This window comes from Ceratotherium simum, chromosome 2 (assembly GCF_057802395.1).
Source record: "Ceratotherium simum simum isolate JZ-2026a chromosome 2, ASM5780239v1, whole genome shotgun sequence".
In the NCBI taxonomy this organism is placed as follows: domain Eukaryota; kingdom Metazoa; phylum Chordata; class Mammalia; order Perissodactyla; family Rhinocerotidae; genus Ceratotherium; species Ceratotherium simum.
In genome coordinates, this window is record NC_141901.1 from 83,871,748 (window position 1) to 83,897,354 (window position 25,607).

The 25,607-nt window shown below is 35.3% G+C and overlaps 1 protein-coding gene across 2 annotated transcripts in view; it reads left to right on the plus strand.

The window, feature by feature from the left end:
* ADGRL4 (adhesion G protein-coupled receptor L4) overlaps positions 1 to 25,607 on the plus strand; it is a 115,762-nt gene that overhangs the window by 40,329 nt on the left and 49,826 nt on the right. For both annotated transcript variants that reach the window (XM_014788310.2, XM_087420166.1), the window contains exon 3: positions 23,155 to 23,307. In XM_014788310.2, the coding sequence (XP_014643796.1) occupies positions 23,155 to 23,307 (153 nt within the window). The remainder of the gene's footprint in view (positions 1 to 23,154; positions 23,308 to 25,607) is intronic.

The window sequence follows — 25,607 nt, forward strand, 5'->3', positions numbered from 1 at the left end:
TATCTTTTAAAACCATATATATTTATGTGAAAGCTTGCAAAATAATATTTTTAATTATAAGCAGAACAGTCACTCAGAATCCTTCATTTCTTTAAAACTGAAGACAATGTCTCTCTCTATATATAACTTATATATAATGCCTATACATATGTGAAGGGAGTTACTAGATATTTGCCCTATTACATGGAGCAAAAATAAACTCGTTTTAAAGAGAGGTAAATTAGGTGGTAAGGAGTTCTTTGTTTACACTCTGAACTAAAATTAAGAAACTTTTTAAAAAATGCTTTGAAACTAGCTCATAGCGAAAGAAAAGAAGACTAAATCTGGAAGGAAGACAAAGAAGTAAAGTAGAGAAAACTGGGTATTTGCAAGAAAATGCAAATGTTAACAACCTAAGGGTACCACCTGTCTGGCTTCCTTTAAAACCACAGAAGTATGTGCTTTGCGACTGAATTCAGTCTGATGTTTGTAGCTGAGGTCCTGGTGGGAGCAGGGTCCAATGGCAATCTTACTCCTCACCCAGACTTCCCACATTTTGGTACAGAAAGGGCGAGGTGGTGGCAACAGATGGAGTAGCTCTGTGGTACAAAAAACAGTCGGGCTGTACGTTGGCTGTGAAACTATGTTCAAGATCTTACAATTTGAGAAATTATTCAGAAAACAGAACTGCTGCCTAGAATTTGAGAAAGTTTTGGCAATAAGCAGATTATATTTGTGAAACCAAATAGCCAATACTGTCCTCCTCATCTTTCAAATAATGAATTTTATTTCACAACATGTTCTGTATCTAATTCAACAAACTCATATCAATGTACCAGTGGTGAAGGCATACAGTCCTCAAATCACAAAGGTTTGCTGTAGGAATGAAACTATTTTTCATGTAAATTTCTCGTGTTTGGATTTTATTCTTTTTAAAATATTTGTAGTTTCTGTTTGTTCTAAATATGCTACACTAGAAAATTACGAGTCAATAAGACTTACAATGAGATATATTAATTCTAATCTTGGAATTACACAGTAATGTGTAAGCTTCTATTTACTGTCTTAATGAAGATTTGACCATAAACGTTAGACCTAAAGATTCATACTGATAAAAAATCCAGTCAGACTTTTTCATCATGATCATATGGCATGGTGATAAATACATGCTTTACGTGAACAGAGGTAGGATTCCATGACCTAAGCAGTGGGTTAAAAATAATTACTGACTTTCCTACATGTTTATTGAACAGTTAGCATGCTTTATTATCCATAATATTTGCACAGCACCTATAGTGTACGAAGTATTGAAGATATTTAATGTTTTTATTTTTAAGTTTATATTTTAGAGCAGTTTTAGGTCCATAGCAAATTGAGAGGAAGGTACAGAGATGGCCCGTACATCCTCTAACCCCACACCTTCACGGCCTCCTCCATTATCAATATCCCCACCAGAGTGGTACAAACATTACAATTGATGAACCTACATGGACACATCATTATCACCCAAAGTCTGTAGTTTACATAAGGTTCGCTCTTGGTGTTGTACATTCCACGGGTTTGGAAGAATGTGTGATGAAATATATCCACCATCACAGTATCATACAGACCATTTTCACTGCCCTAAAAATCCTCTGTGCTCTGCCTATCTATGCCTCCCTCCCCTCTTCAGTAGTTTTTTAATCTTTACAAAAATCCTACAGTGGACATCATTAATTCCATTTTGCTGAAAGGGAAATTAAAATTTGGATGAGTCACATAAGATTCAAACTTTGTTCTGTATGACTCTTCAATTTGCTTTTTTTCTCCACCTCAGTGATGGCTCTTTTCAACCAGGATTCCAAATAACAGCTTCATTTGTTTTGATTCTGTGCTATCATCACTATTAAACTAAAATAAACTTGACTTTCTCGTTGAAGAATAGTTCTTTTGGCACCATCTTCATTGGAGATAATATAAATCTTGCTTATTGTTAATGTTAGCTGAGCTGTCAGATTTAAAACCTGGCTTTGGGGCCGGCCCGGTGGCGCAAGCGGTGAAGTGCGTGCACCCCGCTGCGGCGGCCTGGGGTTCACTGGTTCGGATCCCGGGCGCGCACCGACAGACTGCCTGGCAAGCTATGCTGTGGCAGCGTCCCATATAAAGTGGAGGAAGATGGGCATGGATGTTAGCCCAGGGCTAGTCTTCCTCAGGAAAAAGAGGAGGATTGGCAGATGTTAGCTCAGGGCTTATCTTCCTCACAAAAAGAAAAGAAAAGAAAACCCAGCTCTGACACTCTATGCTATGTCCCTCAGTGTGCTGCTTAACATCTCTGTGCTTTCAGTATTTTCACCTTTAAAATGGGGGCAATGTCATTTCTAAGGTTTGTTTTAATATTTAAATAGCATAGTTAATGTAGCAACTGTCTGGCATATAATAAGCACTCAATTAATGTCAGTGATTACTTCCTTATTATAACAGATAGGTGGAAATGGATACGGTAGTTGAATACTTACAATCTCTTGTTCTTTCCAGCTACTGGTCTTTGGAGTAGGTTGTGTACAAGAGAATTCTAGCTATGTTTGTTCTTTGTAGAGCATTTTATTGTTTGCTACAAAATTGTTAGGTTGTGAGATCAGGAAATGCTCCATTTTTTCCTTAAATTAACACCTTATTGTTTGGGTATCTCCAGGAATACTATAAAAACTGAAATGTTAGCATATTGTTTTATATTATTTATTTTTATGTTAGCCTGCAAGGTTTGCCTGCTGTAAACAAGCAACTATAAGGAGTTAGTGCTCTAAATATCTCCTTTTCTATCAGAGTTAAAATTGAATCATTAGTTAATTTTTTACTTAAATTTTATTCTTATAACAAAGTATTATACAGATTATAATTTTTTTTGTTATTTTAAGTGTGATTATTTAAAATTAAAAAAAATTAAAACAATTTTAGTGGGCTGACCTGGTGGTGTAGTGGTTAAGTTTGTGTGCTCTGCTTCGGTGGCCTGGGGTTCACAGGTTCGGATCCCAGGCATGGACTTATGTGCCGCTCATCAAGCCATGCTGTGGTGGCATCCCATATACAAAATAAAGGAAGATGGGCATGGATGTTAGCTCAGGGCCAATCTCCCTCACCAAAAACACTCACAAAAAACTATTTTAGCTTTTACATTTAAAAAGGAATCTCCCAAAATATATACTTGCATTTTATCAGAACTCTGGACTAAATAATCATAAACATCAATTAGATTTCTATATTATGAGTTAGATGAATACCTATTTTTAAAGATTAAAATACTAGGAATAAAATAGCTTCACAGGTTTGCTTATTCAAGTCCATTTACAGTCACTATCTCATTTATTGCTGAAAAAAATTCTACAGAAATTTAGAAAGGTGCCGTATTAATTTCACCACTTTGTAGGTGAGAAAACAGAGACAAAAATAGGACTAAGTGACCTGCCTGAAGTAAAACAACTGGTTGGAAATAAATCCAGGCCTGGGGTATATCTTCCCTATTTAAAGTCTTCGTACTTTTTAACACACTAATGAGCAGAATTGTATTCTGATTACACATCATTCCTCTTCCAAAATATCTAATATGAGTCATTTAGCCAGAACCAAGAAGTTCCCATTTTCCTAAGTCTGCACAACAAAGTCATGAGGCATAACTAACTGCTATCACAGCCATCTTTAAATGGGCTTCAAAAGAAACAACTTTGAGACTGTGATAGAAAACATCACAGAAGCAGAAAACGGTATTTTATTTGATGCTTTTAACAAGATCTCAACTAATAAATTGGCTGTCATCTTTACCCAGTGTGGAGATAAGGGGATGGGGACATGTAGATGCCCTTTTTGGCATGCCGATTGGCAATTACTCCATGACAGAGCACAGTTTTACTATGATTGATGAAACATTTTAGAAAAAAAGGAATTAAATGGAAGAATTTTATTGGGTGTTGAAATGACATTGCTAACAATAGTGTGAGGGGGAATATAAACATGAAACATGTTAAGTAGATAGTAGGAAGGCAGCCTCATCCAGACTGCCTGGAATGTCCTTGCTGTTCGCTCTTACTTTTGCATCCTATATGCGGATGTAAACAACTTAATTCTAAGGTTATTGTTGCAGCCTTTTCTGCTTTGTACTTTGATCAGAAATAGTGTCTGAAATAAAAATGAGACACCTCTAAGACTTCAGTGGCTTGTCATAAAAGGACGTTATTAAACAGAAAAAAATGCAGTAACTGCATACTCTGAGCTAGAAAAGCACTAGAGGGATAAAGAAATGTACATTATACAGTAATATCAGTATGACTCTGATCTTCAACACTCATTTTCAAGTTGGACAAAGTTTTTGAATCAGTCTCCTTTGCTCTTAAGTATTCGTATCTCCAGTTATATCATCAGTTTTACCATCCCATATTGGGTCAGATCACTGGTCCAGAAAATAAGGCATCATGTCTTTTCCCAGGCTCTGTACTATTAGCTAAATCATCTTCACACAGCTCAGTGTACCTAACTGGTGGTATAAGGCTGCAAAACTGATGGAGGAAAGCAATTTCTAAGAGACCCTTAGGGCAATTATTCTAGGGCCAGAAGTGTGATATTTGATTACACCTCGTATCACTTTCAATTTAAATAGCTATAAATTACTCACACCTTCTTTTGAATAGCAACAATTTGTAAATCAATGAACTCTTCCAAGAATCGAAGAAATGTCCCTTTGTTTATTATATGCCCCATAAAATAGTGTTTCTTTACATGCTTTAATTATTTCTTGGGGCCTTGATTTTATTATGTGTAAATTTATTTTTAGCCTTTTTCTAAGAAATCATGTAAAGCAGTCAAGTGACTGATGATTTAAGACCAGCCAGACATAAATGATAAAAGAATAATTTTGTGGCGTGCTTTACGATAAAGGCAGATTTGTCTTAAAATATAAACAAATGTCATGTTTAATCTTGCTAGTATGAAACCTAGGAATACAAGATTCATTTTCCACTGTCCCAAAGTAGACCTCAAATATCCAAATCCAGTTAGAGGTTTCCGTCTCGCTAAAGAGACTTCAAAGGCAGGGAAAGATAATCTTGGCAGCACCTCTGGAGTGAGACTACTCCTAACTAGACAGAGCCTCCTTAGCTCCTTTCTGGGAGTTTGGGATCAGGTAGGGAAGCAAACAGGTTCACAGAGTAGCAAAGCGGGGTTGGGACACAGGAAATGTGAACTATGTGCATTGCGTACTGAGCGGCACAGCCTCTGTGTTGCAGTTGGAACACTAGTATGATTTATACCTCTTACACATCCCATACCATGTTTAAACAGTTTGTCAGTAAAAGGTATATGACCTACTCAGATCAGGGGTAAGCAAGAAGACTCAATATTGTGGTCTTCTCATTGAACAAGTATTTATTGTGCATCTCCTGTGTAGCAGAGACGTGCACATGTCTGAAAATACAAATATCAATAATTTATGGTCTTTTTCCTTGAGAATCTCACAGTTTAAAACAGAGGACATATTTGTAGAGAGTTCATCAATTTATAAAAGTATGGAAACTAATAATAATAAAATATGAAAACAAGCTTTTGTACATACTATATTTTTGCGTATCAAGTTTTTTTAAGAAAAGGTAAGCTTCCATGGCCATTTTTCTCAATTAGTTCAACACCATTTTTTGTATCATTTTGTGTTATTTGTATCATTTTATATCAATCCAAATTTGTTATTTGATTAATTTTATGCAGCCATAGATTTTAAATATGTCCTCACCATTACTGCACTTTATTTTGTACATAATGAGATATGTCAAATTTGAAAGGATATGTTACCAGAAAGATGGAAAAATCATTGAAATTAAATTTTTGCATTCTTTTCTTTAAACAAATAAAAACCACGTGTAATGAAATACATAAACAACACTTCATTGTAATTTTTGAAGAATGTTTGATATGATTTGGGGAAAATATCTAAAGCAAAAGATGTCATCTTAACATTGTCAAGGTAAAGTTTATACTTGGATGGAGAAGACAGGGGAGAGAAAGGAATCAAAGATGTCTTCAACAGGGGTCTGCAGGAGGACTCATGAAATGATGGTGTGAATAAATGGAACTTGAGGGAGGCAAAATGGCTGTCATCATTGAAGAGGAAGGTAATATATTAAGACTTTCCATATTTAATGTAGGGAAATGTTGGGAGAGATAAGTGGGAATACCTAGTAGCTATTGAATTAAAACAGAGTGAGAGATCAAAGGTGGGGGAAAAAATGTAGGAGTGTCCCCAGGGGTAATAGTGGAATGCAGAGAGTGAGTGTGTTCTGTAAGGAAAAGAAGAAAGGGCTGCTGACTGAGGCGTATTAGCGATGTATTAATGTTGTTTGCAATACAGCGTAAAATCTTGCCCATGCTCTGCCCTCCGGGCCCTGGGCCATGATGCAGGACTGCTTTTGCACTGAGGAAGGGATGCTTTTTTCAAATTGGTGCAAAGGCTCCACATGCTCACCTACTCATGTGTCTGCAAAGCCATGTCCACACAGAGAGGGCATATTTTTCTAATACCTGTGATGGTGCCATATCAAGGACATCAGAGCTCTACACGCGGCCCTGATATCCGTACTTCAGAGTTGTTGTAACTGCCAGTGAAAAACATTGTTGGCCTCTGGTATACAGTAGGTCATCAACAAATCATGTCTTGGAGTGTGGAACTTACCTTAACCGGAATCAAGTGACTTGAGCCACCTATGCTTGTTGAAACCGTAGTACCTGACGCATTAGGAGGCCACATAGTCAATGTAGTGGATCATGACCCGCATTTTAAAACATACTGAAATAATATAAAATCGAAAATACCAGAGCACAATACATGGCAAAAGGATAAGTATTTTTTATGAAAAAGTCCTTTCAATTTATTTATATATACATTCATATGTGTGTGTGTAAAATGCTCTTTTTACTATAGGTGATTGTTAAAAAAGCAAAAAAACTTTGCAAAACCTTACTCTATGAAATACACAGCAAAGTGAAAGAGTCATGACAATATCTCAAATTTTTCCAAGTCCTCATCTTCATCACAGTTGGCTCTGCGATCTATGTAGTCTGGGATAGAGGATAATTTTGTTCGATCACTCAATTAGGGTGTCAGGGCTGTAATTATGGTTTCAAGAGCAAGGAATCATTGTCATGTTTATGGTGTATTCCAAAGGCCTATGGTTACCAGAAACCTGATTTAAATATTTATTATGGTATTTGTGTGATAATTTTAAACTCTAGATATTTATTATCTACAACATACAATATATAAAATCATAAACTGCCATGGATATGGATACAGTTCAAAAAACATCTGAATAGCTTTTGAAAAATGTAATAGTTTTAGAAAAATCATGCTGCAAGCAGATGCTTTAAGAAAAAGCCACATCTTTACTTCAGCGAAATAGTTCGTATGAGGATATGCCTCCAAGTAAGCATCGTTCTTAAAAGATGCCAGAGATATTTCAACTAATTAGTAAGCAATGGCAGGTAGGATTCCTCTTTGTGTTTTTCAGGATGTGTCATTTATCAAACTATGGACATTATCTAAAGTTAGCCAATATTCTTCAAAATGTTATTTTGAGTGGCTGTATATTATCAGATAATTAAAATATTTTAATTGGGTATTTATGCTCTTACTTATTCTTACCGTTATATTACTTCAGTGAATATTCTGGTATATAACTTTTGCTGGATCTCTGAACCTTAGAATTATTACCTAGAAGGGAAAATCCTGGGAAAAAGGATATGGCCATTTTTAGGGCTCTTGATATAACAGTGTATCTACTTCTGTTAGCAGGATATGTGAGTGCTCTGTTATATATCATCTCTGGTTCGGTATGCTCTTGTTATTATATTTTCTCCTGTATTTATAGTTACCGGAAATGAAAATGTTAAAGTAATGTAAAATGAGTTCAGGCCAATAAAATCAAAGGAAATGCAAGTTGAATTTCATTACTTCTGTAAATTGCTATTTATTTTTCTTTTGACTATCAGTAGAAGATTTAATTGTTTGTTTATTTATTTGATATCTCTCATATTTCTTGTTGTTTGCTTCATTTTATTTATTTTATTTTTTGTTTGTTTATTGCAGTAACATTGGTTTATAACGTATAAATTTCAGGTGTACATTATTATTCTTCTATTTCTGCATGGATTACATCATGTTCTCGTGTTCACCACCCAAATACTAATTACAGTCCATCGCCACACACATATGCCTAATCATCCCTTTTGCCCTCCTCCCTCCCCCCTTCCCCTCTGGTAACCACGAATCCAATCTCTGTCTCTATGTGTTTGTTTGTTGTTGTTATTATCTACTACTTAATGAGTGAGATCCTATGGTACTTGACCTTTTCCCTCTGACTTATTTCACTTAGCATAATACCCTCAATGTTCATCCATGTTGTCACAAATGGCTGGATGTCATCATTTCTTATGGCTGAGTAGTATTCCATTGTGTATATATACCACATCTTCTTTACCCATTCATCCTTTGGTGGGTACTTAGGTTGATTCCAAGTCTTGGCTATTGTGAATAACGCTGCAATGAACACTGGGGTGCATGTATCTTTACGCATTGGTATTTTCATGTTCTTTGGATAGATACCCAGCAGTGGAATAACTGGATGGTATGGTAGTTGTATCCTTAATTTTTTGAGGAATCTCCATACTGTTTTCCCTAGTGGCTGCACCGGTTTGCACTCCCACCAGCAGTGTAAGAGAGTTCCCTTCTCTCCACATCCTCTCCAACAGTTGTTTTCTGTCTTGTTAATTATAGCCATTCGAATGGGCATGAAGTGATACCTCACTGTAGTTTTGATTTGCATTTCCCTGATAGTTAATTATGTTGAACATCTTTTCATGTGCCTGTTGGCCATCTGTATATCTTCTTAGGAGAAATGTCTGTTCAGGTCTTTTGCCTATTTTTTAATTGGGTTGTTGGTTTTTTTGTTGTTGAGATGCATGAGTTCTTTATATATTTTGGAGATTAACCCCTTATCAGATGTATGGTTTGCAAATATCTTCTCCCAGTTGTTAGGTTATCTTTTCGTTTTGTTGATGGAAGTCCTAGCCAGAGCAATCAGGCAAGAAAAAGAAATAAAAGGGATCCAAATTGGAAAGGAGGAAGTGAAACTGTCACTATTTACAGATGACATGATTTTATATATAGAAAACCCTAAAGAATCCACCAAAAAACTTTTAGAAGTAATAAACGAATAGATAAAGTTGCAGGAAACAAAATCAGTTGCATTTCTATACACTACAACATACAAAAATCAGTTGCATTTCTATACACTAACAACAAAGTAGCAGAAAGAGAAATTAAGAATACAATCCCATTTACAATTGCAGCAAAAAGAATAAAATACCTAAGAATAAACTTAACCAAAGAGGTGAAAGATCTGTACACTGAAAACTATAAAACATTGCTGAAAGAAATTGAAGAAGATACAAAGAAACAGAAAGATATTCCATGCTCTTGGATTGGAATAATTAACATAGTTAAGATGTCTATACTTCCTAAAGCAATCTATAGATTCAATGCAATCCCTGTCAAAGTTCCAACAACATTTTTCATAGAAATAGAAAAAAGAATCCTAAAATTTATATGGAACAACAAAAACCCCCGAATAGCCAAAGGAATCCTGAGAAAAAAGAACAAAGCTGGAGGTATCACACTCTCTGATTTCAAAATATACTACAAAGCTATAGTAACCAAAACAGCATGGTACTGGCACAAAAACAGACACACAGATCAATGGAATAGAATCGAAAGCCCAAAATAAACTCACACATCTATGGACAGCTAATCTTCGACAAAGGAGCCAAGAGCATACAATGGAGAAAGGAAAGTCTCTTCAACAAATGGTGTTGGGAAAACTGGATAGCCACATGCAAAAAAATGAAAGTAGACCATTACCTTACACCATACACAAAAATGAACTCAAAATGGATTAAAGACTTGAATGTAAGACCTGAAACTCTGAAACTTCTAGAAGAAAACATAGGCAGTACGCTCTTCAACATCAGTCTTAGCACCATATTTTCAAGCACCATGTCTGACTGGGCAAGAGAAACAATAGAAAAAATAAACAAATGGGACTATATCAAACTAAAAACTTCTGCACAGCTATTTTTTTTAAAAAAAGCTGTGATACTAGGTTGTCCACGAGTCCATACACTGTTCTGACACTTTTCTTAGGAGAAAAACTTATCCGAAGGTCAGAGTGGGGATGGGACTGGAGTAAGATGTTAAAGAAGACATTCATGTGTCTTTGCTTTCTGCCATATGCCTCAGCCTGGTTTAGAAACTTTTGTACTGTCAAATAGTGGAATATGGCGTGGGATAGTGTCATAACAAATTTGACTATGTATTAATTACAAAATAACAACAAATCTCTAGCTTTAAAAAAAGTGATGGTAAATTTTAAATATACCTTGCCAATTTTACAGATGATAACTGACCTTGCATTTGCTATTTTAATTTGAGTTTCCTTGTTTACTGATTAAGAATAAATATTTATTTACAGGGCAATTATATGTTTCTATTTTCTTTTGTGAAATACTCATTTCTAGTGTCTGAAGGCTATAAAATTTCCATTATGATTTCTGATTTATTCTGTCTTATGCATTATTTAGAAGTTTTTGGTTTTTTGTTGTTGTTTTCTAAATCATTGGATAATTTTAATTAAAAATTTTTGTTAACTTTTTATGATATTGATACCTAAGTTAATTCGCTGTTGTCAGCAATACTATTCTATATTGTATGTTATGAAAAACAATAGTGTGGTGGGGCCAGTCTTGTGGTGCAAGCAGTTAAGTGTGCACACTCCGCTTCGGCGGCCCAGGGTTCACAGGTTCGGATCCCGGGCGTGCACTGACGCACTGCTTGTTAAGCCATGCTGTGACGGCGTCCCATATAAAGTAGAGGAAGATGGGCACAGGTGTTAGCCCAGGGCCAATCTTCCTCAGCAAAAAAGAGGAGGATTGGCATTGGATGTTAGCTCAGGGCTAGTCCTCCTCACACACACAAAAAAAATAGTATGGTAACCTCATTTAGCATGAAAGAATTGAAAAATAAGGGGAAACTAAATTAGATTGAGGGATTTGAAAAATGAATGTTAGGTTCTTGCCTTGCCAAAAATAAAAAAGTAACATAGACTTGAACATTACACAAATACTATTTTTCTATATTAATCAGCCTGATATTAACATGATCTTGTTGGCTGACAGAGAAATAAGTTGTAAGTTCATGGCCGTTTCTTGCTCAGACATTAACACAGTCATGTCTCTAGGAAAGGATAATAAAATGTGCAAGGCTAGGTGAAGCTGGTATCACCAACGTAGACACCAGGAAGGAATATCTGTCAGGCATGGGACATCTATCTGTCAGAGCTTAAAACTGAGTGCTGGGAAAGTTCTGTAAGTTTTTGGCGCTTTACAATGCAACAAGAGGGTAAGAAGCAAAATCCCAGTTTAGCTAAAAAGAAAATGCAGACAAAACTCGGATAGTCTTTGCGTTTCAGTAACATCTGTCACACAGATATGTAGTAAATATGGAGATCAAGGTTATGATCACAAGTTATGGTAGGCAGCATATCATCATGATACTGTGTACACTTGGATGCCAAAGGTAGTTCCAAATAATTTTAGAATATAAAGTGAAAAAGGATTAAAGTTGATTTTCTGATACAGGAAAGAAAGTACCATGTAGTTGTATGGATAAATGTTTAAACTTTTAGCAAGTATAGATTGGATATAGTTTCTTTTTTCTCCAAAATATTTTTATTACATTGATGAAGTGTCATAAAATGTATCACATCTTAAAATCAAGGAAATAAGGTCTCATTAATAATTAAGTGAGGCTGGCAGTGGTGTAGGTATATACTTTGATATTAAATGTGCCATCACTATTTGTCCATTGATTTATTATGAAGATTGCTTTAATTTAAACTTTAAGTAGGTTTATTATTAACAAATATAGCTGGATTTAATCTGTAATCTAGTCTAACAAGCTGTGTCTTATAATGGGGAAATATGGGTCTTTTCTATTAAGTGTAACAGTTGATATATTTGATATTTTTATTCCACCAAAATTATTTCGTGTTAGCTACTTTACTTTTACTTAGTTACAGTTTCATTTTTTCTCGTAATTTTAACTTTGTCAGTATACTTTTCATCAGTTTTCCTTTTTTTTGAAAATTCAATTGAGAATTTTTCGTCCACTTCCCATTCCTGATACTCATAATCAAATCCATATTTTTGGACTTTACTAACACTAGGTGACAACACTTGGTCTCTGCAGTGTGCTTTACTTACCTACTGTACTCTATACTCACCCTGACTGAAGTCATAGGAACCCTATGAACCCTACTGTGTCCAGACTATTTATTAGCTTTTCCTTTCAGTAAATATTTTCTAAGAATTCTAATTCTCTCTTATATTACACATTCGTAATCATACAGTCATCATCCATTTGAACTTACGTATCGCAGGGTTTATTGTCCACCACTGTTACATCTCCATCTCATTTTCCCCTGTGTTGAGGTCTGTCTTCTAAATTCGTTATTATTTGGTTAGAACACTATCTTGAGTGTTTCCTTCACACAGAGTGCATGGGGGATGTACTCTCTGAATCCATGTATTTCTACAAACGTTTTCCACCCTGATGAATGCAAGGTTTCTCTAGATGGTTAGAAAATTATAGGATCACGGTCATTTTATCTCAATGACTTACACATGCTACCCCACTGTCTCTCAGTTATGTTAGTGAGAATCTGATACTATTCTAATCATTTTTCCTTTGTAAACTGTCAACTCTTTTTGCAACTGAGAACTCGTAAGATTTTCCTTTCTGTCATTGATTTGATTTTCCCCTTGAATGTGCATTGCTTTAATGATTAGAGACAAAAATCAATAAAACTAGTTTCTCAAGAACAACTTCATAACCATCACTTAAGTATCAGAAAGATTATAAGAGTATTATTCATCTTTACTAATACAGTTGATAGATACAATGGAATGAAAAGATTTCAGAATTGTTGATTCATAATTTGAAATAAACATATAAGAATTTTTATCCTACCTTTTGCATCTGATGAGCAAGAGAAGTGGTTTCCAGTGTCTAGAGAAATAAGATGGTTTCTTTTCCTTCTATGTGGCTAGTCATACTCAGTATTGCTTGTTTGCTCTGAAATCTGTGCTTTAATTGTTCTGACAAAGAGAGGACCAAAAAATGACAGTAGTATAAAATGGGAACATTTTCTTAAGTGCTACATTTCCCTCAGAAAATAAGTAAACGCAAGAACAGCAACAGAGACTATTCCCTATGTTTTGTTTTTTTCTGGCTTATATATCCTTTGCAAAATCTGATCTATAGTCAAAGGCACACTTTTCCTTTCAAAAAACCTTGAAATGATACTTGTTGCTTCAAACAGTTTTAAAAAAACATTTCCACTAAAGAAGTTTTAAAAAATAATAAATACTCAGCATAAATACTTTATTCTTGTGTAATTCCACTTTCTTTACCATGATAATTCTAACATTTTACATTTGATATATCTGACTTTTCCTGTACTGAATGGGACTTATTAAATCCACAGTCATGGGAAACTTGAGTTTACACTAGGTGTTTTATAATCAACAATGAAAAAGTAGGAAGTATATCTTTAGGATTGGGTTTATTTTTTAATCCATCTTAATCAATAATTCTGCATATGTGAGTATGTGTCTATGGAGGGGTGGGTTACGTGTATGTTGTACTCATATTCTAGCCTGTATTTAAAGATTCAGTGCAGAAGAAATTCCCAGAGGGGAAGAAAGGTGTAATTCTGTGTCTTTCCTTTGGTCCCTTTCCCTGTCTTATACAGAGGATGGTAATGACAGGTCCAGCGTGGAAACAGTAACTGCATTACGTTTCTTGACTGACTGAATTCATTCTAGTTTCATTGCAGTTCTCTTTTATTTCTTTTCCTTCTGCTGACCTTTCCTTCCCCCTTACCTCCTTACCTATGTATTTATCTTGATATTCCCAAGAAAAATACAAACCATAGAAAGTCCATAATTGAGGAGGCTAATAATGATGATTTTTCTAAGTTCATGAGAGTCCTGGATATGAGAAGAGAATTGCCAGGGCTACTGAAAACAAATGAACCCAGCAGGCTGCCTTGGGGAGAAATAGAAAAAAAGCTTTCACATTGCTCCACCTTTGACACAGAGGGCCTGTTTCACAAGGAATCACATAATGGTTATAGTCATTTTAGTGTTCAAATTTACGGAGCAATACTGGCAATCATGTCCAGAGCGAAAATGTGTGTAAGAGTGATGCTGCTGTTAAAGTTCCATGGCTTTCCAGTTGTTACAATCAATTTGAGCCCCGCTAATGATATCTCGAGTGCTAGGAAAAGAGAGGGGAATATTTTCTCTTTTTTAATTAGTTTTCCCCATCTGTGGTCAATAGATTGAAAAATGGAATACAAACTAAAATTTTGTTCAGATTCTGGGATGCCAGTGTCTTGTAAAACCAGTAAGTTCTACTTTATTATATAAAAAGTAATATACTTATATGGTTTGTTGGCAAAAATATGTCATTACTAGGCTACTCAATATCACTCTTGAATTTGGAGAATTAGATGCCCACCACTTTGTGCCTTGTGTAGAAGCACGTTTTATGAGAAAGTACACTTTGCTCTGCAATGCCAAGATATAACTTGGTCTTTAAAGCCAGGCGATCTTAAGCATAAAAACCTTGTCCAACAGATAACAGATTGTCTTTCTAAACTTGCAAGATTTAATCCATCTGAGCTTTAGTTTCCTCATAAGTAAAATGGAAACAATATCAATCGTGTTATTGTAATGATTAAATAAAATAAAATGAACCAGCTAGCGGAATGCCTGAAAAATGTTTCCTCTCTTCTTTCAGATTATTAGGTATAAATCATACTGGTCTAGTTTTAATATAAGCCCATGATAACTAAATGAGTAACTAACCAGTAACCACAGGAATGAGCTGCCCAAAAATATATTGAAAGAGGATATTCTGGCATATGCATGTGTTTATTATTTTAAGCCCCTGTGCCTTTTTCTGGTGAGCTAGACTGAACCATGTGGAACCCCAAGGATTTTTCTGGTCAACAATGAGAATAAAAATAGCTTAAAGGGTTTCCTTTGTCCTTTTTCTCTACTGTTACATCCAAAGCTCTGGATTTTATCGCTCAGGTGGTAGGAAGAGGCAAACCCAAGTAAAAGCATACAAAAAACAAACGGACAAAAAAGGAAAAGCAAGAGTGCAACAATGCCCACAGCAAAGTTCATCTAAACTACTGAGATCAAAGCAGGTGGAGTCAGGAAAGAGGGTCCATCCAGAGAAAAGTGCAAAGGAAGACAACAGGCTTGCTCTCTGCACTCGACCTAGCAAATCCCAGGCTCTTGATTCTGAGGCATCCTCTGGAAGAGAGGAAGGGAGTCTTGAACTCTGCCTTATGATTGAACAATTTATGGCCATACCGTTGACTCTCCAACTGTTGATACTCATATCTGAATGTCCTAAAGGCACCTCAATCTTGTCATGTCCAAAAGTAAACTCACTCTCTTAGCCCCGAAGAAAGCTCCTCTTCTGCTTCTGGCTGTTGTGACAAATGGATCAATTTATCCACCAAATTCCTCCAAGTCAGAACCTGGGAGTCATTCTTGCTCCCACCCTCTCTCCAACTAACTCACATCCAATTAGTCTCCAAGTCTCACTAATACTTTTTAAATTATTTTACTATGAAAAATTTCAAACACACAAAAGTAAAAATAATAATATAAAGATCCACATGTGGCCATTATCCAAATGATACAACTGTCAATTCATGCCTAATCTAGTTTAATCCTACCCACTTTCCTCTCTCTCCCCAGATCACTGACTTTTAATGCCTAAATATTTCTAAAATATAGCCCACGCCTCTTTCTCCTTGACTCTGCTTTGTCTGGTTCTTCATTTCTTGTAGTGTTTTAGCAGGTCTACCCAGAGCCTAGCTAATTTTCCTTATATTTCAAAAACTGTTTTGAAATTCAAATCCAATCAGATTTCTCCACTACAGAAAATCTGATGGTGGCCATCCTTTACCCACTGAACATAGTCCCAGATTCTTAGCAAGTGTTTTTCTGCCTGTGTAGATTCTTGCCCTACAGCCTCTACCCTCATGCTCAGCGTTCCACAATATAATTCTCCTCTAAATTATACTGCTCCTGAGGGCTTCCAGGAATTTAGGTAAGCTTTTTCCTTTGTCTGAATGGATTATGGGGACCCCTTCTGTTTGTCTAAATTCTTCTTATACGTCAATACCTGGCTCAAGCATCTCCTGCTCTTCTAAACCTTCACTGCAAATAGCCTTCACCCTTTTATCCTGAAAACTTGCTGAGAAAACTGTTCTCTTCTCCGAGTTACCATCGTACTGCTAGATATCTCTTTTATTTGTTACACACACTACATTTTAATAATTTGTGTCTTCCTCCATCTTCTCCAGTAGCCATGGATCCTGTTATGTAACAGGCTGTGTGCATGCCTTTGTTCTTGCGATGCTCAACTCAGTGTGTTAGACATGAGCCAGTAAGAATTTTTTCTCAAAGAATGCCAAATATTTTGCCTTATTAACAATTTTTTAATAAATTTTAAAAATTTATCTCCAATTTAATTGTATTACAATGAATTTTTTAAGCAACATCCTAATCTAAATATTTATTTTATAATCTTACAAGAAGGATTAAACATCGAGGTATAGAGAGTGGATAACATAATTGGTAAATTGATTTGAACAATGGAAATAAGAGCACAAAAGAAGCAGGCTTCTATTTTCCTATATCATACCCATCCAAAGAAACTTTCTCCTTGAAAATTAATTATTATAAAGCTGGACACTGGAAACTTTAAGGCTATTTAAATAATTCAAATTTATATATTACTTCACAAAGATAATTTTTTGCCTATCTCCACTATCTTGGGGGAAGAGATGAGGTTACTTTCAGATAAGTGGTATTTTATGGAACAAGATTTGAGTCAGACCATTAGGGAATTAGTCCATATTGTATATGCGGTCCAGAAGATTGGAAGATAGATAAGGAAATATTTTTATTTCCAAATTCTTGATAAGGAAGCTAAGAGGTCAAGTGCTCAAAACCACACAGTAGGGAGAGACACAAAAATCAGTGTCAATCTTTGGTTTTTCTGCCTATTAATACATTACCCAAGACTTTTAAAAACATGTTGGAGTCAAATAATATATTGGTATGTTAATTTATTTTTAGACACACAGTCAGGTGATATAAAGTGGTTCATTTTCTTGGCCTCTGACCAATACCTCAGACCTAGTGAGTCTTTTTTCTCTATATTTTTGCATATCATTTTTGCAGCTGTAGACCACAAGGGATACAATCTTCATCATTCTCTATATTACCAATAACTGATGGGAGAGCACAGTCACTTTTAAAGTTAATATAAACTTCTCCCAGTATGCTGTGAAGGGAGACAAATTTTGAGATAAAAATTGAAACTTTTATTTTAATAAGAACTCAATTATACTCTCCTGTGTTAACTTCCTTTAGCATGTGAACTCTGACAGCAGGGCACAGATCTTGACTTTTGATTAATTTTTACTTATTTCCCAGTATACACATATTTGCATTGGGGAACTGGAAAACTCCATAAATATTTGAGTAACTGAGTGATTGAATCAAACCCAATGTGTGTGAAATATTTTTCTTTAACTTGATTAGATGCTGTGTTCAATTTGTGAGCTACTCTCAGGTAATATTAATAAACTAATCTAATTTTTTTGAACCTGTAGATATACATAGACATATATGTTTGCTTTCTGAGCATATAAGTGCATATAGTCACGTAGAGTCACATGTCTCTGTATACAGAATAGATAAATTAATAATTAAATACACACATGCTAATAAAGTATTAACTCTTCACTATTTTGTATAAGGCCATTCACAAATTATTTTACTTTATTATCATATTTTCAGCAATTTTCCTCAACTCTTCCAACCTCCGTATGCTTTAGTTTAGAGGAGAAAAATGCCTGGCCAAATGCTAAATCTGAAAAAAGTGTTTTAAATATACTTTTTAAATTTTAAATCCTTAGGTGAGGTGTGCACTTCTCAGTACCATAGGCCACACCACCTTCTATCGTCTGGCCCCTGGTGGAGTCCAACTTTGTTACCTGCCTGGCCTGTGCGAGCTTTTGAGAGCTCAACCTTTGCTCTTACCTGTCTCCAAGGTGCTGGCCTCTAGGGGGCGCTCAAAAGTCTTCTCTTGCTGCCCTGCCCTTCTATTTACCCAAGAATAAATCAGGTCACAAACTGGGGATTAGAACTTTCAAGAGGACAAGGGATTAGAACTCAAAGTGTTAGAGAGGTGCCTATGGTAAAGTGAAAAAGAGGCCTGATGCCATAACACGAAAAAATCTTAGGTGCGAAGACTGGCCCAGCTTTGCTTTAGACAATGGAGAAAATGATCTTGCTTCTCACAGGCTGACTGGTTTTTCTCTTGGTCTGGTTTTTCCAAGCAATTGAAATGGTAGTGTGCCCGAAGTAGAGATTTGGGTGGGTGCTTAGAGCAAAAGGCACTCTAGGTGCTGCTTGCTTCCTGTTTTAGGGGCAGGCCTGCCTCGGGCCTAGGAAAGGAGCCTGACCGCTGTCCTGCCAGTCTCACCATGAGATAGATCTGAATTGAAGGGCATCCTCACAGTAATGAAGATCTTACATTTCTTGAGCTTTGGACCTCATGGTTCACAGTCAAGGCCAGGTCTCAAATGTTTGAAAGTCTGTTTCCAGAGAGCTATTGTAAAGTAAACTGTATTTTTTGTACTTCATAAAATGAAATAACACCATTTTATTGATGTTTTGGATAACTTTTAGTAACATGGAATAATTCTTGGGAAAAATAATGGTACTGTATACAGCCATATACAAAAGTGGATATTCTCCATCATCTGAATTATCTTTAAAATGGAAGTGCCTCCAAGGATGAGTGGTTGTCTTTGTATAATAGTATTACAAATGATTTTTATTTTCTTTTTTTCTAGCATTCCTTTTAAAAATTATACTGAGCAGTATTAAATCATTGGAATTTTAAAAACTGAATTATGGGGAAACTAGTTTTGATCTTTTTTGTATTTAGTATGAATATATCCTATTCATACTGATGCAATCGCTGGATGTTTTGAGATCGTACATCATAGATTCTTTATAAACATCTTTATTATTATATAAGCATGAGAATGAGTGATTTAAACTGTTTCCCAGATTTTGGAAGCTCACTTCTACATAGAGAAGGGATAAGTCTCATTCACTGATGAAGGACCTTATATTACATGTTTAAGGCCAGGTAGCCGTTAAGAATTTTAAGCAGGGTGTAACAGTATCAGATTTCTAGTAACTTAAATAGTAGTAATAATATTTTTAAAGTAATAAGATTAGCATGCCTGTATAGTCCTTACTACATACTAGGTACCAGTCCAAGCATTGTCTGCATATCAACTCTAATCCTCTTAACAATCTTCTTAGGTAGTCACAATGTATTTTCCATTTTACAGTAATCTTCCTATCCCAGTGACTAGCACATACTAAACACTCCATAAATGATAGCTATTACTACTACAAACCCTTTTTATAATGTAGTATTTAAGAAAAATGACATCACTTTAACATTCAGAATACCCTAGACTTGAATCAAACTTTGCCACTTATTAGCTGTGTGCCTTAAGGCAATCCAACTTTTTATATTTCAGTTTTCTTGTTTGTAAACTAGAAATAATGTCTGCCTCATAGGGTTAATATAAGAATTAAAAATGCAAGTCAGATCATGTAGATGAAGTGCTTAGTGCCTGGTTCATTGGGGGCCTTCAATGAATGGTAGTAATCATGTCAATCAAACAGCCATGTCTATCATGTCTTAAAGGAGGTTCCCCTGGAAGCTACAAGGCAGGAAACTAACTTAAAGTCACGTAGGAGGTGAAAAGACATCAATTAAATTATTTTCTTCTCTGTTCACAATATCTTTTAACTGTTCTATAATATGTCAAATTATATCCAAAGAGAATTATATAAAAATGTAGTGCAGGAAAACCTCATCTTTCAAGACTCCATGAAATCTTTTCTGACCTCTCTCCCCACTCGAGTAATATGAATGAGTCCATTATCCACCCCTGCAGTCTTCCTTCACCACACTCACACTTCACTCTTCCTCTTTGCTTACATCTCCATTCTCCCGTCAAGATGCTCAGGTGCTGGAAGTTAGAGGCAGTGCTGTGGTTCTTCTTCCATCCCCCATCAGAGACACAAAACCAAAATATCAAAACATATTAAAAACATATATAAAATAAATGATTGGCCAAGGGAAGAGTAAAAGCTATTAATGCAATGGATGTGCCTAATTCAAATGATACTTATTGATTAAGGAAATTAGAACAACTTCAAAAATATAATGTTATCTTCCCTTTTGTGTTCCAGCCAATTAATTTATGTAGGTTTGGTATTAATCAAAGTGATTTTCTTATATTTGGTAATTTTTTTGATGTTTGTAGATCTATGTATGTGCATCTGGTTTCATTACGTAAGTGTCACTATACCTGTGAAAGAATAAGTATGGCAGAGCACTCTGGCTGTTTACAATCTCTTCTTTCTTCTTCCTGAGCACACAGCTGGCCCGCAGCCCCCAGCCTCTCTTGTAGTTAGGTGTGGCCATTTGAATGAGTTCTAGTGAATAGAATGTGGACCAAAGTGATGGGTTTATAGCCACATTTATAGCCATGGCTCATAACTCTCTTACACTCTATTCGACTCCAACTCCCCACCTGGATGAATACAGAGAACTTGGAGGCCCTGTGGGGTGATGCAGCCATTAGATTAAACACGCCTGGGTCCCTGAACCATTGTGGAAGAAGCCACACCATCAACCTGAACACAAATCCTAGTCTCTGACCGGAGCAGTAACAAATCTTGCATTGTGCTGAGCTATTACATGTTTGGAAATATTTGTAGCAGTTGGCCTATTATAATTAATATAATAAGTCAAAGTGATAACATATAAATAGTGAAATAAAATTATGGGATAGGACTATATAGGTTGAATATCATAAAAGGATAGGATTTGCAAATCTTACCAGACCTGTCCATAGTAATCGTGTTTGAAAAAAGAGAGGAATTCACCTCAAGTTGTCTGTCATATGTTACCTTCTGTACTTATATCTGTAGTGTTTGAAAATGGATAAGTGGAAATAAAATTTAAGTTAAAGATAGAATACAAATAAAGTTTCTATTTTCCTTCTGAAACCACTACCTCAATATCTCCTTCTCCCACAATAATTTTGGAGACCCATAATTCATCAGCCACATTCTTATCTTATATTTTGGCTTTTTTTAAATGATTCTCACAGAGGCAGCAGGATGCGACAATTAAGAAAACAGTCTTTGGAAGCAAACTACCTGGCTCTGCAACTAAAAGACTGTGTGATGTTAGCAAGTCACTTTTCCTCTCTATGCCTTATTTTCCTCATCAGTTAGAGAGGATAACAATGGTACCACATAGTTTATGTAAGGATTAAGTTAATTAATATTTGTAAGGCATTTGAAAAAATCTCCAACTCTTAGTTATCACTATATGTGTGCAATAGCCTATGTATGAATTAAATGCTATACAATTCATCCTTTAAAAAGAAATTAAATGTGGTTTGATTAACATGGAGAATCAAAATTCAAGACATTTTTCAAACTTGATTTGTTTTTACAAGTATTTCCCTATGATTTCTCTCTGTGTTCCCCAATTAGGCTTCCCTCTACCCTCAGAAATGTCTCACCTACCCTTCACTTTCATCTTTGCTGAATATTTTGTATTCTTTACAGTGACTTTCCTTCTCTTTGTCTTAACCTATACTCAGCTATCCTAGATTGGCCAGTTTGCGTTTATCAGTTTCCTGCGGCTGGCTGCCCTAACAAACTAGCACAAACTTGGTGGCTCAAAACAACAGAGATTTATCCTCTCACACTTCTGGAGGCTAAAGTCTGATATCAAGGTGTTATGAGGGCCATGCTCCCCTTGAAGGCTCTAGGGAAGAAGACCCTTGTCTTCTAGCTTGTCTCTCTCTAGCTTCTGGTGGTTGCCAGCTATCCTTGGCATTCCTTAGCTTGCATCTGCATCACTTCAGTCTCTGCCCCTGTCTTCACACAGCCTCCTCCTCTGTGTCTCCATGTCCAAACTTCCCACATATTATAAGGACACTAGTCATTGGAATAGGGCCCACCTGATCCAGCATGACCTCATCTTCACTTGATTATGTCTGCAAAAATCCTATTTCCAAATAAAGTCCCATTCACACACATGGGATTAAGACTTGAACATATCTTTTTGGGAAACACAATTCAACCCACGACAGGATTTAATGTCACCTGAAAATATTGTCTTTCTCTTCTAGCCCATCATGATCATTTCTATTTCATTTATTGGACACATAATATAAATCTGCTTTCTGATTTTTATAAAGTGTTTATGAACCTATATCTTTTCTAATAAATTGTATAATTAGTATAACGGTTAGGACCATGGACCATGATATAATTCTTTTTTTGTTTTCGTATTTGTGTATTTTTCTATAGGACAATATAATGCATACAGTGAGGAATAAATGCATTAATGAAGAAATGAAGAGACGCAGACCTAGTAATGCAAAAGTCTTCTCGGGAATAAGCGATAAAAATAAATGATACATGATTAGAGCATATCAATTTGAAATCTCTGATTTTTCATTTTTAACTTGTATGCTTTTGACTGATTGTAAAGAGTGTTATAAATTCACAAATGAATATATATTTATTGACATTATTATAATTAAATTACATATAAAATTTGAAAATATTCCAAGATAGATTGAATAGCTATATTCAGTGTTTTTGAAGTAAGAGATTCTATTTTGCTTTGCAATTGCAGAGAAGGTTTCACATTGTAAACAAGAATAAAACAAGTGTGGAATGTGGATTCTTCAGTATGAACTTCTCTTAGAAATAAACATTGCATTACCTTAAACTAGTTAACAGTCAAAATTCCCAAATACCAATGGAAAATATTAGGAATTCATCTCAATTATATAATAATAATGTTTGAAATTGCTCCGTCCACAGATGACAACGAGTGTGCAAATTTAACACAGTCCTGTGGTGAAAATGCTAACTGCACCAACACAGAGGGAAGTTACTACTGTATGTGTGTACCTGGTTTTAGATCCAGCAGTAACCAAGACAAGTTTATCACTAATGATGGAACCATCTGCATGGGTAAGTTCAACTATCTTACTTAAAATTTGTACCTATCTCTTACTGCGTGTTACCTCCAGAGATTCAGTAATATTCGAACCAAATTCTGCCAGTCCTTGATTGTACCCTAGTTGTTAAATACTTTCAGAAACTTCATTAATTCCTTTAGTTCTCCAAGGTTGTATAATCAGTTACTATGGAATATTGATCCAAAGATATAAGAAAAAGAGATTTGAGGGGAAAAAATCAAGCAGTTTACAAAAAAATTTTCAAGAAACTGTGAGATATACCACGGTAGCAAACAATAGAATAAATATTTACACTTTAAAATAATATATTAACTCAAGAAAATATCATTTGCATGACAAGATATTGGTGCTTTTATAAATATGCACTCTGAGATGGGCTTTACATTTTCAGAAAGGCAGTACTTATGAAGGAATTGTCTTAGTGCTTTTACTGTTGTCTGCTGAAAGTTACTCACACTTCAAATCTGCATTTAGAGTTCTATTTAGAAAATCATTTCAGTTTCACCAAAATGGCCTTTGAGAAGGATAATAATTTCTGTTCAATCTCTAGGTGAAATATTATTCTGAATCTGAAGAGAGTATCTAGAAGATGTTTTTAAGTGTCTTTCTATTGTAATTTGGTCATACATTTGATTTATTAGATTCTATGTAATTTGGATTATGGTCTGAGAAAAAAAAATTGTTTAGAAACTTCAAAAGATGAACAATTTTCAAAGGCAAATTCTCTGGAGCCAAAGACTTTGAAAATAAATTATAAATCATCTTAATCATGGTTTCTAGACAATGTCCAATTTACCAACTAGTATAATTAATTACTATTGACAATAATCTACAAAACTAATAGATGAACTGAGGCCCTGAGAGTTAAATCACAGAGCCAAGGGTAGATACAGGACTAGAACTTAGGATTCTCTATGCAACATGGACAGGAATAAAGTGCTGCTTCTACTTTGAGTGGGTAAAGGAGAGAGATCCAAGTTAATCTAGATCACATTAAAGCCTTCGATTAGTTCCCAAGTGAGCTTCTCATCAGTAAGCTAAGGAGAGGTCTGGCAATGTTATTATTAACACATGATAATTTAGGAGATAGTGCTCAAAGAAAATTGATCAGTGACATGTCAGTCTCAAAGAAATTATCCTGTATCATGTACCTATGGTTCATAACATCTACTCTGCTGTGTAAACAGGGAAGATTTTATTCTCCTCATTTTGTAGCCTAGGGAAGTGCAAGGCTACTCCAGATCCAGGCTACATTTAGGATAAAGGGAGGATTAGAATCACAGCCTTGTATCTACAAAGCCATTGTTATTTTCACAGGAGACTAAAGTGTGGGGGACCATGCCTTTAAATCTCACACATTGATTTGAATAGTGTGAATGCAGTGGATCAAGCTTTGCAAGAGCATAGAAGATTTAGAATATGAGAAAATAATTCTATTTCTGTTGAATGATAATTTTATCTTTAGTGTTTGCAGCAAATATTTTTGTTGGAGTATAGCATTATAATATATTCAGGAAACGGGAATCCATGAAGTCCTGCCCAGAAAATTGACAGTACCTGGCTACTTGTTCTTCTGAAGCCTGTACTCTCGTTGCTAGTCTTAGAATGTTGTATAATGTGTGTCTGTTACCTTTAGTAGTTAAGTTCTAATTATGTCGTTCTGTAAGCTTTACTAAAAATGTTCCAGTTAGTGAAAAAAATCTAACTTGTGACATCTTAATCACTGGAATTTAATACAATTTTAGCTCTGTTCTCCATTTCCTCTTGTCTCTAGAAGACATCTGTCTTTTCATCTGATCATGTTTACTTTTAATACACCTCAGTTCACAAAGGGCTCTATTTTTCTGTCTGTTTCTGTTTCTTCCAAGTAGAAAATTCCTATATTAGAAAAAACTAAAACACAGACACAAAGAAAACACACACACACAAAGATGATTGAATGCCAACATTTTGTGGGCGTATAATACATTCGTAATTTAAGACTCTTTCTCCCAATACTCATCTATTATTGAGATACTGTGGAATGGCCCTAAGTTTTTGCTAATTCCCTTTTTACCTATTTTAAATAATCAGTAAACACAGTAACTATATTAAGATCCAATACCCAATATAGAGTCTTTCAGTTTCTACCTGTTTTGTTTGATGGATTGTTCAGTGAAAAAACTCATTCTGTGAAAAGTTGTTATTTCTCACCAATTTTGTTGTCCTCAAGGGTTAGGCCTTTTTGAGAAGCAGAGCAGCTATTTCTTTTTTTTTTTTTTCCAGTGCTGTAGTAATTTTCGTTGTGCACTA